Source organism: Rissa tridactyla, chromosome 8, assembly GCF_028500815.1.
Source record: "Rissa tridactyla isolate bRisTri1 chromosome 8, bRisTri1.patW.cur.20221130, whole genome shotgun sequence".
In the NCBI taxonomy this organism is placed as follows: Eukaryota; Metazoa; Chordata; class Aves; order Charadriiformes; family Laridae; genus Rissa; species Rissa tridactyla.
Genome location: NC_071473.1, coordinates 6,936,348 through 6,952,099, shown reverse-complemented (window position 1 = coordinate 6,952,099; position 15,752 = coordinate 6,936,348). Strand labels below are relative to the sequence as shown.

At 36.3% G+C, this 15,752-nt stretch overlaps 1 protein-coding gene across 1 annotated transcript; it reads left to right on the top strand.

Moving 5' to 3' along the window:
• The first annotated feature begins 681 nt into the window (after positions 1 to 681).
• Positions 682 to 14,417, top strand: MEIOB (meiosis specific with OB-fold). The gene is made up of 13 exons (XM_054211747.1): positions 682 to 750; positions 4,035 to 4,092; positions 5,467 to 5,598; positions 6,339 to 6,411; positions 8,379 to 8,574; positions 9,092 to 9,192; positions 10,914 to 10,966; positions 11,054 to 11,149; positions 11,479 to 11,580; positions 12,097 to 12,250; positions 12,625 to 12,808; positions 13,305 to 13,391; positions 14,289 to 14,417. Exons 1-13 carry the CDS (start codon positions 682 to 684, stop codon positions 14,415 to 14,417), a joined length of 1,434 nt encoding a protein of 477 aa, XP_054067722.1.
• Positions 14,418 to 15,752: the final 1,335 nt, after the last annotated feature.

The following is a 15,752-nucleotide window of genomic DNA, read 5'->3' as shown; positions in this document are numbered from 1 at the left end:
AATATCAGTAATATCTCTGAGGGTACCCATGAAATAATAAGAGGCATTCAGATGGGCTAACAAAACGTCCATGGCCCGACTTTGGCATCAATAGAGAGGACTTGAGTGCGCAGTAGCTCGCAGGAATGGGCAGTAATCCTATGTTGGCAACCTGAAAATAACTGATTTTAAAATTTTTTATTTTAATAAATTCAAAACTTTTCTACTTTGAGGAAGGAATGAACTCACATTTTAATGTAGTTTAATACTAAACACCTCAATTAAGGTGGTTTGCAACCCAATGCTTTCCTTTCCACCTATGTAAATGGCCTTTTATATATGAACTGCCTCATTAAATTCAGTTGGACTTCCCAGACAGGAGAAGGAGGGTAAATATTTTTCAGAGGCTGGTGCTAATGGAGTCATTTAATGCAGAATAAATAAATAAATAAATATTACAGACCTTTATCTAAGAAGCACAGGTAGAGTAGTAAAATTCATAACTTACCTCACCAAATACAAACAAGAAAGAATTGTCTACTTCAGGTGGCTTGAAATGCTTTTTATTGAAAAGAGATACTATTTAGGTCAAAATACTTGTGTTAAAAAATAACTTGTTATTGTCACTATGAATAGTTATAAGTGATTTGTTCAGATTTAAAAAAAAAATCTAAATTAGTTTTCTCAAGTTACAGATAAAGAATGGCTTATTCTAGTTCAACACGGGACTTTGTTGCACTTTCAGATCTGCATCCAAATCTTGCTCGTCCTGTAAGTCTCATAGACATAGTACTTTTGTTCTCAAATGGAATTGTATATGACTGTATTATATTACTGCAAAATTATGTAATTGATGTGTATTTAGATACTAATAGCATTAGTATAATTGTTAGATATAAAGTACCTTACCTTCTTTGTGTATAAACCAGCAAAATGAAAATCGATGCTGCTGTTGTCCATAGTATGTGGATACCACAACTATAGATATTGACTGGACAATTCAATGTCTGAAAGCATCAGAGGCTTCTTTGTAATGTTTTAAATGGATGCTGAATTAGTAAAGACATGTACAGAGTCAGCATTATGTAGTCACAATACATCTGTAACCTACAATAGTCTTTCACTACAAGCTATGAACGTAGGGCCCGATCCTGCAGTCTTGTGTGCTCAATCCCTCTGAGCTAAATATTGAAACAAAACTCTTGTTGAATGGCATGATGCTTTAACTGGATAAAAATCTCACAATTACAAGTCAGGTAGGATCTTTTCTGTTTCTTTAGAACAAAAAGCAGGTTTTGCTAAGAATTTTCCTCGTGGGAGTACAGGAGAGTAGGATGAACCAAAAAGTAAACTTAACAAACAGCAAAGCTTTGTAGTTGGTAGATTCATACAGATGTTTGAGTGTGATTTTTGTTGTTGTTGTTTGTTTGCTGTTGTTGTCCTGATATGAGTGAGGACCATCACCACTGGAGGATGAGTTGAACAGGGGACTGTGCTGTAAAACTCAGTATTTTTCTCTTTTGGCTTTTAGATGGTTGAATGAAAAATAGGAAGTCTGGGGAGCACAGTTTTTCATTCTTTGGTCTCCAAGATGATGTTTTAATATGGGAGGGAGAAGGCTACGTTATACCCTGTTGCACTATTTCCCACTCTTCACTGTGTAGCCCACTAGCGATAACAGATCTTCTGAGTGTTCAGTGCTGCTGGGAGCTGGAGAACAAACCAGAGAGGCAACATTTCCACACGGATGCACTGTGGGCTGTGATGCGGTGTTACAGTCCTATTTCCCCGTGCAGCGTAAAGTGGACAGAGTTTTCCTGTTTCCACAGCTTTTTATTTGGGAAGGGCACAGTTTAGCCCTTTTTCTCATTTATTTTAAACAAATGAAAGAGAAATCTCAGAAAAGGGATGCACAAGGAGAAGGAGTTTTATGTGTCCTCACAGTGGTATTGTATATTCTTTCCAACTTTTTATAAACTCCTGGTCTCCAGCAAAGTTAATTTAATCTGTCACTCACAGTTACTCTGATGGACCCACTCACTCAGTTAAAAGCTTTTATTTTACACTAATCTTGAGTATTGCAATTAGTAACATATAGTAAAGAAAGTATTTTTATAAAAAAGTAATTCACTAGTATATCATGATAGAGTGATAAGTATGTGTTTAGGACATTAAAACAGCTGAGCACACATCATTTGAAGTATCAAAATGTCATATTTTTTTACTTTGCAGTTTATTCTTTAACGTGAAATAGATCAAAGTCTAAGAAACTTGCAGTGTGTTAACGCTGCAGTCTCGTGATTTGGTTGAGCAGCCTCAAGCAATGCTCTGCCAAAAAAGGCAGTATGGCTCTCTTCCTCATTGCAGGCGTGTTCCGCTCCTCCTCTTTTGGTGAAACTAGTGTTTGTGTAGTTGCACAATAAGCTGATCAAGGAAATGGAAGTTTTCCTACCCTCTTTCTATCGCCCAAATACTTTCCAGCCAGATCACTTCCTTCTGCCAGCTTGCTGTGCAGGCTTAGTGCTGATACGAGAGAGGTGAATATATTCACAGCAGGGACAGGGGAGGTCTCTTTTGGAAATGGCGGATTTACATCAGCTTAATTCTTGTGAAGAGTCATCCTTAATGTCAGTTCTTCTGACTGGTGGTGAGATCCAGGGTATGTTGCACTCTGATTTAATTGAAATGCTTGTTTTTTAAGAAACAAAGCCAAAAATAGAAAAATAAAATCCTGAATTACTACATGTTGTGGACAGATAGAAAATATTATCCTAGAAAAATGGGAAGAACTAGGATATTACAGTGTTTTACACATACGTCCTCTCAATGAGTTCATTTCCATCAGTGTAGGATAAGACAGTTACCTTGCTCCATCTAGTGATTCAAAGTAAACTGGGAACACGAGATCTAATTTTTGAGCATGTCAATATTGTTATGGTGAAGTCAGTCAGGTCGCATCGCTTTGTGAATGGGTGCAAAATTCAGCCTGTGTTGATTCTTAAACTGTTATGCTGCCCCTTGCTAGCTGACAGCTGGGGTTCCCCTGCTTGAGCGAGAACGTCAGGCAGTACTGCAAGTAAGGGCACACATGAAGTGGAAGAGATGTGGGGCACTCCATGTTTTGAAGGACCTTTGCAATATTGCAATGTCAGTCTCTCCTTCCAGTCCTTGTTACCTTACCAACTTTCATTGCTTCTTCAATTCTTAATTTCATAACCTTCTTAAATTCCCAGACCAGCACTGCAATACTCTCTTCTCACAATGAAGAGGACATTTTTTAAAAAAAAACCAAACCAAACAACTCTCCCCCCAGCTATATATCATTAATACATATATTTTTTTATATACGTATATCTATATTTCTTCCTCTGTGTGTTTGCTCCTAGTAGTTTTGTTTGACAATCAAGACTGGGATACTTTTGCATAATAATTAAAGGTTTAGCAAAGCCGAATAAGATTAATTTTCTTTTGAATCATCAAAAAAGTTCATTGCTTAAGCTCCCGTTGTAGTCAGTTAAGGGACAGACAGCAAGAAAGAGGCACCTGTAGAAATGTATGTTGCTTCGATGAGGATAGGATAAATGGCCCTTCCTGTGGATGTACACGTATGTATCTCGGTGCTGACAGCAGGGGAAACCTTGGACGCTTAACTGTAAAGTAAATCCTGTCCAGACTTTTCATGGTGCATTTAAGGAGATCTGAGACCTGTGTAGGGAGCGTGAAACAACAATATTGCTGCCTACCTGAGGAGAGATTGCTGTATAACAGCCAAAACTGTGAATGTTTTGGGTGAACTTTTGTCCTCCCATTGTCTTTACAAACAGAAACAGATGTATTTCTTTTAATATTTTTATTAGTCACTCTTTTTCTTAAAGTAAAATTGTATGTTTATGTTTTAGTCCTTAGTTCATATGGTACTACGGAATAAATAGATTAAAATGATTACCAGTCAGAAATATGTTTATTATCATCAGTAGAGTACAAGTCCATGAAATCTAATTCATCCTGTACATCTGTGTTTAATACTTGTATTCTATAATCTCTTTATTTTTTAGAATGTAATCGGTGTGGTTATTGGGAAAACAGATGTCAGAAGCTTTCCAGACAGAAAAAGTACAGTCTCTTTTATAGCTATTTTTACTTCATTTTCTTATATAGTATAATTTACCATAGATGACTGAAATCAATATTTAAATGATAAACAGAGTTCTTAGTGTAAAATGTATAGAATAAAAATGCACAAAAAAATAGTGTGTGTTTGAGAATTGAGATAAAAGAGCAGCATTAGTTTGGCCAAACCTTATCAATTAGAATTTTTTTGGAAGAACTCTGTCATGGAAGTGTTTCAGGATTATATGAACCCACTATTATATAAATACTGCTGGAATTGATTCTGGTCCCTTCATATTCACTCTCTCTTAAAACAGAAATGTTAGGGAGATGTCTTGAGGCGTGAAACAAGTAATTTCTGGTCTGCGTAGTACCAAACTTCATCTTATCATACACTCCTAAAGAAAAAATGGAAATAATACATTGTTAATACAGCATTAGTTGGAAATTGAAATAACATATCTACAGCTGGGGTTTGTAGAGACGCTGTTAGGAAGCATCTCCAGTCCTAGAGAGCCATTCCACCTCTGTGTGAAGTGCTCAGCTATTCCGTTGGCATTGTCACCATGCCGAGCTGCTCTGGTGGTGAATTTTTAGAAGGAAGTCACCATCGTCACCAGAAACAATTCTACATAGTCTGAAAATGTGGTGCTCATACTTATGCCTCCATGGAACTACAGTCAGATTATGCTTACTATATGCAGATCACTAGACAGTTTTCATTGATAATTTGAAAATAACATATTGCATAATGCTGTATGATCCATGGAAAGCTTTGTTAATTGGCTGTAAGAGAAAAGGGGTGCAGCATTTCCAAGACTGATACCCTCTTGACTATGAACCATGGAGCTGGAAATGCTTTGCTTTATTCAGTTATACCCCTTGGTACTCTCTGGGCAGCGACATTGCCTGTGATCTGCAGCCTTGTATGTCATCGTGGTGGTCTCAAATATGGGCACAGCCATCTAAGACAGCCTACCTACTACAAAATTTGGGCTAGAATGTACACTCATTCATAGCATTGCTTCGTGCATTGGCCGTATTTATGTTTGTCCATGCCTTGAATGTAGCATCGTACGCTTCTTTTACTACTCTTGCATTAGAGCTGTAAGTTTATATGGTGCTGCCTAAAGTTAAGTGATACATAGACAGGGTGGTATAGGTACAACTACCGTGTGGGTTGTAGCCACCCCCATTCATGAGCACCAGCGTATTTACTGAACAGTCTGCTGACCTCTAGTGGTGCTCACCAGATTGCTGATAGTAAATTCATGACAAAAATCCAGGAAAGCCTCAAAATTACAGTTTTTACACACATATTCTAGATTGAAATCAAGCTGTGCTAATGAATTGTAATAGTGCTGTTTATTTTTGCAGACATTGGGTCTGAAAGATACACCTTCAGTTTTACTGTTCGTGATTCACCAACTTATTTTATAAATGTAAATTCTTGGGGCAGAGAAGAATATATTAGATCACTTTCAGAAAGCTTTAGAGTTGGTGACTGTGGTAAGCCGGAGTTTATTCTTAACATGTCGCTGTTTGAATGTGTTTTTTTTCCAGTAAATCAGAGTTATGTGTTTGTGGTTTTGCTATATTTTTCTCTGAGGACTCAGAAAACAGTCTAATTGGAAACATCATTCAGTTATGTTAAATATAAAGAGGAAAGGAATAAGATTTAAATTCAAAACCAGTAAATACGTCAACAAAAAGGTCAGATAAAAATCCACTGAATGCAACCACCCAGAACTTACTTATAGTTAATCAATCTAAATTCTTACGTTATATTCAGTTCTTATAAATAACAAAAAATAAACTCTGTAAAGTAGTTTGGTGTTTTTCTTTGCCTTCATTTAGTTATAGATATGACTGTTCATCAAAACACAACAAAAATCTTGTATTTATTTATAGTATGTGCTTTTATCTTGTTAAGTTTATAGAAAGACTTTGCTGCTCACGGTTGCTAGATCAGGGTGTTTGGATAAAGCTTATGACTATGAAAATTATACACACAAGAACTCAGTGTCATTTTGTTTCCATTCAATGTCTTGAGGACTCCTGTGGGACTTTGGCTGTAATAGGAGCTGTTGGACAGATATGTTTTTCAGTATGAAAACATTTAGCAGTAGTTACTGCACGTATCTTCTCCTTTCCATATCAACCTTGAAAGCAACCATTTTTAAAACCACTTCTCCTTATATGTATCTATATTCAGTTTTCTAACATTACTTATCAATGTTTTATTGTAGTGATTATTGAAAATCCTTTAGTTCAGTCAAAGGAAGCGGAAAGGGAAGAGAAATTCAACCCTGTAACTCCTAGGTAAATTTAAACTGGTAGTTCTTTCCAGGAAGATCAAAGTTGACACTTGCTTTAGTTGCCAGCTGATTGCAGCAGCATGCAATTGGTAGAAGTATTTGGGGTTAGTCATCTTATGTAGCATATCTTCCTTTCTGTGTTCAACCATGTATGGTCAAATAATCTCAAGAGAGAATACATTAGTCAGAAAATGGTCTTTGGAGTTTTGTTGTAAAGTAATAATGCTCTTTGTAATTAAACAGAGTCAATTTCATTATTTGAGTAAAGTCTACTAAAATTATTGAAAATTGATTTGATTTTGCTAAAGTATTTTATCAGACATGACTCTTTTATGGAAGGTGTATTCTTATCAAAATCCATTCACATGACATGTTTATCTAGAAGGTATTTTAATACGCTGTAATGCTATCTGTTACTCATTTGGTAAAGCACTGTAATTTGTTTCGTGTCATGCAATGTATATACATTGTCTTTCGGTGTATTCTCTCAAATTGTTTTCTAAAATGAACAATTTGAACTGGTATATGAAACTAACACTGCAAGTCTTAATTTAGATATGTTTTAACTTATCTTAGATATCCAAGGTGCAGATGTTAGGTAAAGATAGACTAATACACCTGTTCTTTAATTAGTGTTTCTTTCTTAATTGAATCCTGCAGCAGAGCCTCAGGCATTGGATTTTATAAAAATAAACAATTTACTTGAAAGGTTCAGTGCCAGGGTCAGCCAGGAATCCCTGGGGAATGATACCCTTGTGATCTCTACACCCGCCCCTCACACGTTCTTCATGCGTCTTTTAGTCTAATGGTGATTTTTGGTCTGGGGTCTTCTCACACCTTCTTGGATTCTTCTTCTGTGTCCAGGCAGGCCGGCCAGTGACTGCTCTTATCTTGATGATTTGCAGTCTCTGCTGAGGGTTGTCCCCTCTTTATCTTCTAGTTTATACTTCTTGTGCACTCGCTGGCAGAACGTGGGGAACTGAGAAGTCCCAGACTTAGGGAAAACACTACCAAAACATCAGTGTGTTATCAACATTTTCCTCATACTAAACCACTAAACGCAGCACTGTACCAGCTTCTAGGAAAATTACTAAGAAAATTAACTGTATTGCAGCCTAAAGGCTTCAGCAAATCTAGCTACTCATGCCAAGTAAAGCTAGGTAAACAGCATAAATCACATCATATTATAACCCTAAGTAATTTATTCTAATTAAAACATACTTATTTAAACTAAACCACTATTATCTCTCAACAATATCAGTCATAAGAATATTGCATATGTGCACATTAAATTGGCAAATTAGCAGTTCTGTGTTCTTGCTTACTGATCATCTCTAACCTTTGTAGCAAATATATAGCTGTAGTAGTTAGTTGCACTATGTACTTCCTGGCTAAATGGACAGAAGTAAAAGAACAAATGTCAAGTAGAAACTTCACCGGGGAAGAGAGATCCTCTATATCTATAGATTTCATAAACATTTGTAAAATATATTTATCCAGAATATATTAAATATCTTATTTCCACTGGCTAATAGTGCATTATAAATATTACTTAGGTCATTGCGCTATTACTTTTGAAAGCACCTTACGAAGTCCAGTCTGACTGTAATAGTGTCTTATGTCATGATGCCAAATCCTAGTTACCTGGATTACACACATTTCAGAACTTATTTTATTTTTAGTGGTTGATAAGGGCTGAAAGACTTACAAATATGTATTGCATGTTGCTAGCATTTCAATTCTAAATAAGTATAAAGTACATGATAAGTCTTCCATAAGAGTAAAGTATATAATTTTTTAAAAATAATTTTAGAACAAATTAATTCAAACGTTTCCGTATCTTTAGAGAAAACAATAGAGGAATAAATCAGCAGTTATATTCTTATGTGAATTGAATTAACATTTTATACTGTTAATATATTGGTGAGTGAAATGTTGATCGATGTGACTTGTTCTGTGCACATTATCTAGTTCCTACAAATTACTGCTCAGTGAAAATCATTCCGTCGTTAAAACTTCTTCATGTTATGAAATGGACACCAAACTACTTTCTCTGTTGCACCTGCCTGTCAAGGACCCTCAGGATTATTATTCACTGGGTGATATCATTGCAAATGGACAAAGCCTCGATGGAAGAGTTCTTAATGTGCTTGCAGCTGTAATGTCAGTAAGTTAAGAAGCCACAACAGAGTAGTGCTTGTCTACTGTACCATTGGGTAACTTGACTTAAGTGTGAACATGGCTTTTGGGACTCACAGTGGACAGGAATCACTGGTTTTGTTTGCTTAGGTTGGCAGTCACTTCAGCTGAGTTACAGTAACCATACGAGCTACTGAAGATTTTCATCAACATGAGGGGAGAAATTAAGGGAATAGAAATGTCCTACATCAGTTGTCTTTCTGAAATCGTGGATGTGCAAGCAGTAGATAACTTGAAAATACGTAAACTGCAGATTTTTGTTAAATAAAGTATGTCCCTTTGTCTTTATAGTAAAATTACTGTTGTTAAACTTTTACTGGTGCACCTGGTTTTGGTTTTGTTGTGTTTTGGTTTGGTTTTTTGGTTGTTTTTTTTTTACTGTTCTACAGGGTGTTTTCCACCCTTTTTTAACTCTTCTATTTTCTAGATTATCACTTTTATACTCCTAGTAGAAGAAAAGTGACTGCTTGTCTTTCTTCTTAAAGGTTGGGGAACCAAAGTATTTTATGACTTCAGACAAAAGAAAAGGTCAGAGGTGTGAAGTAAAGCTGTATGATGAAACGGAGATGTCTTTTCCGATAGTATGGTAAAATGTTTTTTTATTCACTAAAATACACAAATTAATGCAAGAGTAGGTAAAGAAATTAACCATAATACATACAGTTACAACACTGTCTTTTAATTTGAATGTATTGTTATTTGAGTGGCAACTGTCATGAGGCAGCAACGTACACAGACCAGAAACTTAAAAAAGAGAATCATTAGAGTGACCTTATACATACTGTCTAGTTTTATGACTTACTGACAGACTGCTAGCTCATGAATGGTAAAATGCAGCTCAGTTCCAAATGGTTCCATTTTTTAATCTGGAAATTTGAATTAATTCAGGAAATAGCATTTAAAAACAGCTCCAAAGGCAGTACGTTTCTTCCACAAACTAGAGGGGGGGGAAGAGGAGCATGCTTTAATTTTAAAGCCAAGCAGAATTAATAAGTGGAATGGAAATAGGTTGAAATGGTTTTTAAATGTTTAAAATAGCACAGAAACATTTTGATACTATTTTGGGCATATTTTCAAACTGTATCCTATTAACAGACATGATTACGTCCATACCATTTATGCATCTAAACAGTGATTTGTTTATACGCTTCCATATTGCCCATAGTTTGTTCAATAAACTTGTGGCTTATCTACATGCAAGGGTATGTGGGTATTAATTTGCGCTGGGTTTGCTGTCTGTTGGTTGAAATGACCTTTATTCCCTAGATAGGAGTAGCAAGATAGCATTGCACTCTGTGTCTGAGCTAGAAACTGTATTATCATTCAGTGTAATGTTTAACATAGTTAATGTATACACACGAACATTAATAAACATCTATGGTGTGAAGTTTTCTATCCCTTGAGCTGCCACTGATGTTAAGTTGCAGCAGCAGCTCTGATACTCTTGTTTCAGTGCTGGTATGTAGTGAAACGTACAGAGCTGTATACTTCAGGAGTCCACAGAAGCAGAGACGAGTTGATGTTACTCTGGTTACCCTAAACACTGCGTTTTGCGCTTTCGTGGAGCCATAGGTAGAGGCAAAGATTCAGGAAATCCTTGAGCAACAGCATTGTAGTGAAGATGTTTCAGAGGCCATCAGTGAAGAGGCGTCTGAACAATGCTAGATGAAAAGTAAATATCTTAAATTTTTTTCCAAGGACTAAGAAAAAAAACCCACCAGAACGAAACTGTGCTTTGGCAGTATTCTTGCCATCCAAACTTACGAGGAACTGAATGAGATTTTTATCAAGGGTTCTATCCATCAAATTATAATTTTTGAGGGATACCACTGACCTCACTCTAGTCTGATCATCCACAGTTACAAGGATTCCAGTGTTGGAAAGCTGGCTGAACATCCGACCTAGTGATGCGAGCAATCAACTTGTTCCCACAGAAAAGGCTCAGCTGATAAGCAAGTCACAGTTAAAATAACTGCCTTAGTTAGAAATTGCTTTTGTCAAAGCTTTGAAATACACACAGTATTTTTCCAGGTATACTCTGCATTTAATAATTTTGAACAATCTAATAGCCCTTTACTTAACCCTGTTTGGCATGGGATAAAATGGGGCCTGTATTAGACCGTACCTAAAGCATCCTGGCTGGCTGCAAACTAGATGCCTGTGGATATATGTGGCACTTTCTTTGCATGCAACAAAGGAGTTGTGTCCCCTTTGACCAATTTAATTATATTATTCAGTAGTTTAATACTAAACAGTTTGAGTGCTGTTTCAAAAATGTTTTGATACATTAACTTTTTTTTAATTTAGTTGGGATAATGAATCTATCCAGCTTGCACAGACTTGGATCCCACGAGAAACAGGTATAGTACTCTATTTTTTTAATGTTTTTACTGTAGTTCTTAACATTATACTTACTCTACAGTAAGAGGTTTTTTTTTTTCTTACAGTTATATTTGCATCAGATGTGAGAATAAATTTTGACAAATTTAGGAACTGCATGACTGCAACTGTGATATCAAAAACCATCATTACAACTAATCCAGGTAAGAGCTGTTGAAGTATTGCTTTGGTATTAGCAATCATTATAGGCTAGAATGCATGAATGAATCTATTGGAGGGCTGATTTATTCTGCCTGCTTGCCTCAGAAAGCTCCTTGCTTCTACCCTTTTTTTTTTTTTTTAATTTTATCTGAGCGGCCTTCATATATTCCATGTGCGACTAACAGGTAAAGTGAAAAAGAGAAAAACATCTCTTGGTTAATTCCAAGAGACAACGTGTTGGTGCTGCCAGAACAAAAAGTTGTAAAATATAATTATGCTGTTATTTTTATATGCTACGTATATTAATAACTTTTAAAAATATGTTTTCAAGAAACAGCAGAAGCAAATGTTCTCTTCAGCTTCATGAAAGAGAGTGCACAATTAGGGGCTTTGCATGATAAAATGGAGGAGCAGTCGAAAGAATCCATTAACTGTAAGCATGGATCCAAACACTTTGATTTTATGTAACTATATACTGTAGTTTCATAGTGCAGCTGAAATATCAAGTTCTGGCTCCGTGTGTTCATAGAAACAAAACTAAGGTATAGCCATCTGGCTGAGTACTTGAAGTTTGGACTGTTGTTACTGGGGCTACCCCTTATATTATCACTTATGTATCTTCAGGGTTGGTGACTATGCCAACTTGCGGCCTGTCTGGCATGTCCTTTCTGTCTTGAATAAGCATGAGAAATGCAGAGGGAAAGTTTTTGTCAAAAACTCATTTTAGGAGATACAAAAGTTAAAAATTAGATATCTTCCTGATTTGAGTCCCCTTTTGTTTTATTTTTTGCCTCCGAATATAAGCGTACTTCTAAGGGAAGGTGAGAGGGGCTTTTCTGGTGCTTTAGATCAAATCCTCTCCTTTTTATTACCTTAAGATCCATTTTGGTTTTCCTCTTCTGCATTGTTTCTTTCTCAGATGCACTTAACATGTCTTTTAAACTTTTAGTGGAGACTATAGTTGATGTTTATAGTGTGCAACAGCTGAAAGAAAAAGCTTTACAGAGCGATGGGAAACTTCAACCAGTCTATGGCATTATTTATGGCTACATTTCTACACTGGACATTGATGATAATGCATCTAAAGTTATTCGCAACAGATGGTAAGCAACTGCCTGTTTTAAATTTGTATTAAAAAGTGCTTGTCCTTCTTCCCCTGACCCAAATTAGATAGAACAATATTTTAGTCTAGTTCCAGACAAGGAATGAAAGTCCTCTGGGGGATGCCATGTGGATTCCTGTTGTGTAGACTTCCAGAAGTAGCAAGGAAGAGGAGTTGGCTTTATGAAGGATTTGCTCTTTCTGGTCCTAGAAGAGAAAAGAAGAAAGAGGCCATTTTGTCTCAAACAGACTTAAGAGTTTAGAAGATGAAGAATTTTTTTAAGGATGAAAAGTCTCTTGGGAAATCTCAGTCTAGAAAATAGTCTCAAACAAGAAGGAATTGCATATATGCGTTAATTGTCTTCTTATGTTTCAGTTCAATATGCCGTTTTATAGTGAATGAAATGTCAAACACATGCACTTTCTGCAGTGACGTCTCTTCAAATTTAAAGTCAACTTTCACAAGCTTTGACATCCTCGTTGATCTGACAGATCACACAGGCACTCTTTATTCTTGTTACCTGTCTGACTGTGTAGCTGAGGAAACATTAGGCTGCACAGTAAGTAGAAATAAATGCGGTTGTTCTTATTTGATCTGAGCTGTGAAGCTTGATGAAAATTACAAATATATGTAAATGTCCTTTGTATATGTGTGTGTACACCGGTTAAAAAAATTGCATATGGATATGAAAACACACGTACAGCTTTTTAACAAGCCAAAAGTTAGAAGTCAGTAGCTGCTAATAAGAAGAAATGTGTTGAATGTAAGAGTGAATATCCTATTCAGAAAACTGCTTTATTTTAATTAATTTACACTTTTCTGAGAACATGGTTGCAATTCCTTAATTTTGATTTTCAAACGCCCTGCAATTTATTCTGCTTAATCTGACCATTTTGGTACACATATTACACGAAAAACTATGTTAAAGAGGTAAAATACAGCTTAGAAATGTATTAAAAAATGCATAAGATGCTCTTTTCATTATCATTTTGTTGTGGAGATGTTGTTACAATTATATGCTGAAGAAGTGTTCTGTTATGCCCTGTTATTAACAGGTCCATGAGTTCCTCACTCTAACAGAAGACAAGAAAACTGCATTGAAATGGCAACTTCTTTTGGAACGAAGCAAGATTTATTTTAAAGTCAGTATTTACTGATAATTTAAAACAGTGGCTGTTTCCCATTCGACAGTACATTTAGTGATGAAAAATTCCATGTCAGTTCTGCTGAGCTTTTAAAAATAAGGATTAGTTTTTGTAAATATTCTGAATATTCCAAGTAAATAGTCTTTGCCATAATTTCAACATTAGGGGATGTCCCTGCAGGATCAGATAGATATACAGGCCTCTTTCAGGCAAACTGTGAAAGACACAAATTGCACTGAGCCAATACTGATTAAGGAGCTGATATTTCAAAAGCATGTATACATGATTTAGTCGCTGACTTCTATGGCTGTAGGTTTATAATGAATAAAGTTATAACTATCAGTTTGCAAGGCCTAGTCAACATATGCAATAGATTGTACAGTAGATGAGGTGACCCAAGTATATTTCTTAGTTACCTGTATTTTTGGAAATAATGTGATTATTTAGGTACATCTAAAATCTGCAATTCCCCTTAAAGCAATAACAATATTAGATTAACACACCTGGAAAAATTGATAAAAGATCTGCCATTACTTGCAGTGTTCTTTACTTTTTTCATTGCATGCTATATACTGGACTGGATTCCCTTTTCGTAGAACCGTGTGTTCTAGGACAACTCTAAACTGACTCCCTTTTATAAACTTGCCCTTCTTGGCAAAACTGTTCTAACTCTCCCATCTCCCCCACCCTCTGCCTCTATTTCCAGGAAAAAATGAAAGTGTTTTACTCAGTAGTGACAGGTATCTAGCATAAAATGTGTCTACTCATACATAAAATAATGTAAAATATGTATAACCAAATCTGTCAATTAAAAATGCTGTATGATATTTGAAAATTGTATATTTCAAAGTCCTATAGAGCAGTGAAAACAAAGACCGTTAATTATTTTTACAGGTTACTTTGTCACCCAGTTGGAGAACCAGACTGAAAGTGAATGTTCTTTCATGCAAACTGTCAGACCCTGCAGAGGCCAGTCAGAGCTTGTTGGGAAAAGAGACTGGAAATAAGAGATTACACTATTAATAACAGATAGGAAAAAGACTTTCTTCACTGTATCATTAGAGGTAGAATGCTGTTGTCATTGTATTTTGCTAAGTATATTCTGATGGTAAAGAAAGAATACGTATTACTAATACCTGTAAGTGGGCTTCTGGGTTGATCTTTTTCGGGTGATTGTACTTTAAAAAGTACAGCTTAAGAAAAGTTAGTTCTAGTGAATTCAACCCCTTACAAGGGGAAGGGAAGCTTTCTTCGCTCAGGTTAGAATATATTTGAGAAAATCAGAAAGAACAAATAGTATAAGACAGATCTCTTGAGCTTCTGTGTTTTCAACTGCCCTGCTACTTTTGTGTTATTCAAAAAATAAAGACCCATTTGAAATACTGCCTGGGTTTGTGGTGTACGTTGGTGAATCCAAACACGGAACTTCTGGCAACTGCAGAGGCTTGATGATAGCCATGATGTTTGCAAGGCTGCTTTTCTCTAGGGCAGACTGAGTCTTATTAGAACGGAGTAATCAATTACCGGAGACCTCTCACAAACAACCAATCAAGCTAAGACTGTAAGCAGCAGAGAAGAAAGGCCTCTTTTTCACCAGGATAGTTGCCGTTAGCTGAACATAAAGAACCTAGGTATGTACATTTTCCCCTTCTTCATATATTTTTTCCTATTTTAAAATCTATTTTTGTCCTTAGCTTCCCCTGCAGCTGTTGTCTTTGCTACTGAGCATATTGGGAGTTGGCCTATTTCAAGTGGTGGGAAGATGCCACTTCTCTTGCAAAGTATTTGTTAGGCTAGAACGCCTTTTGGAACTGGGATCACCCCTGGTTCACTACCTACCTGCTAAAGCAAGAAAGGAAGCTACAGAAACAGTGAATTTTGACAAGCAGTACTCCCGAGATTGCATCTCCCTATTCATGTGAGTGGGAACAATGGACTAACTGCACAAAAAAATGTTGCCAGTGTTGGGACACTGTGTCTCTCCTGTTGCAGCAATAATCAACTTCAGAGTATTAGCTATTATGGCTGGAAAATGTTGAAGTGAATGTTTCCATTAAGTTTAATCACAACTTAGCTCAGCAATCAGCACACAGTGCTGAAGACCAAACTACAAATGATGCATTGTTGCTGTTGCCATAGATGGTAATGTTTGACAGGCACGAAGGAATGGAAACAGTACAGAAAGTGAATTTAATCTTTCCTCTTTCAGAATTACTCACCCTAACTTCCCTGCTCAGCCCGGCTCTGTTGGCCTGACTTCTCTGCCCGGCCCAGCTCGTGGGGTTGCAACAAATTGAGATCGCAGCTTCCCTGCTGACAGGCAGGCTTAAATCAAGGAGCATTTTGACTTCTACGAGC

Bases quoted from the DNA above. Each gene is read 5' to 3' on its own strand.
- MEIOB (XM_054211747.1), top strand. From the start codon at position 682: ATGGCTTATTCTAGTTCAACACGGGACTTTGTTGCACTTTCAGATCTG. The intron at 8,575-9,091 runs GTAAGTTAAGAA...TTCTTCTTAAAG, and splicing joins TGCTTGCAGCTGTAATGTCA to GTTGGGGAACCAAAGTATTT. The intron at 9,193-10,913 runs GTAAAATGTTTT...TTTTTAATTTAG, and splicing joins ATGTCTTTTCCGATAGTATG to TTGGGATAATGAATCTATCC.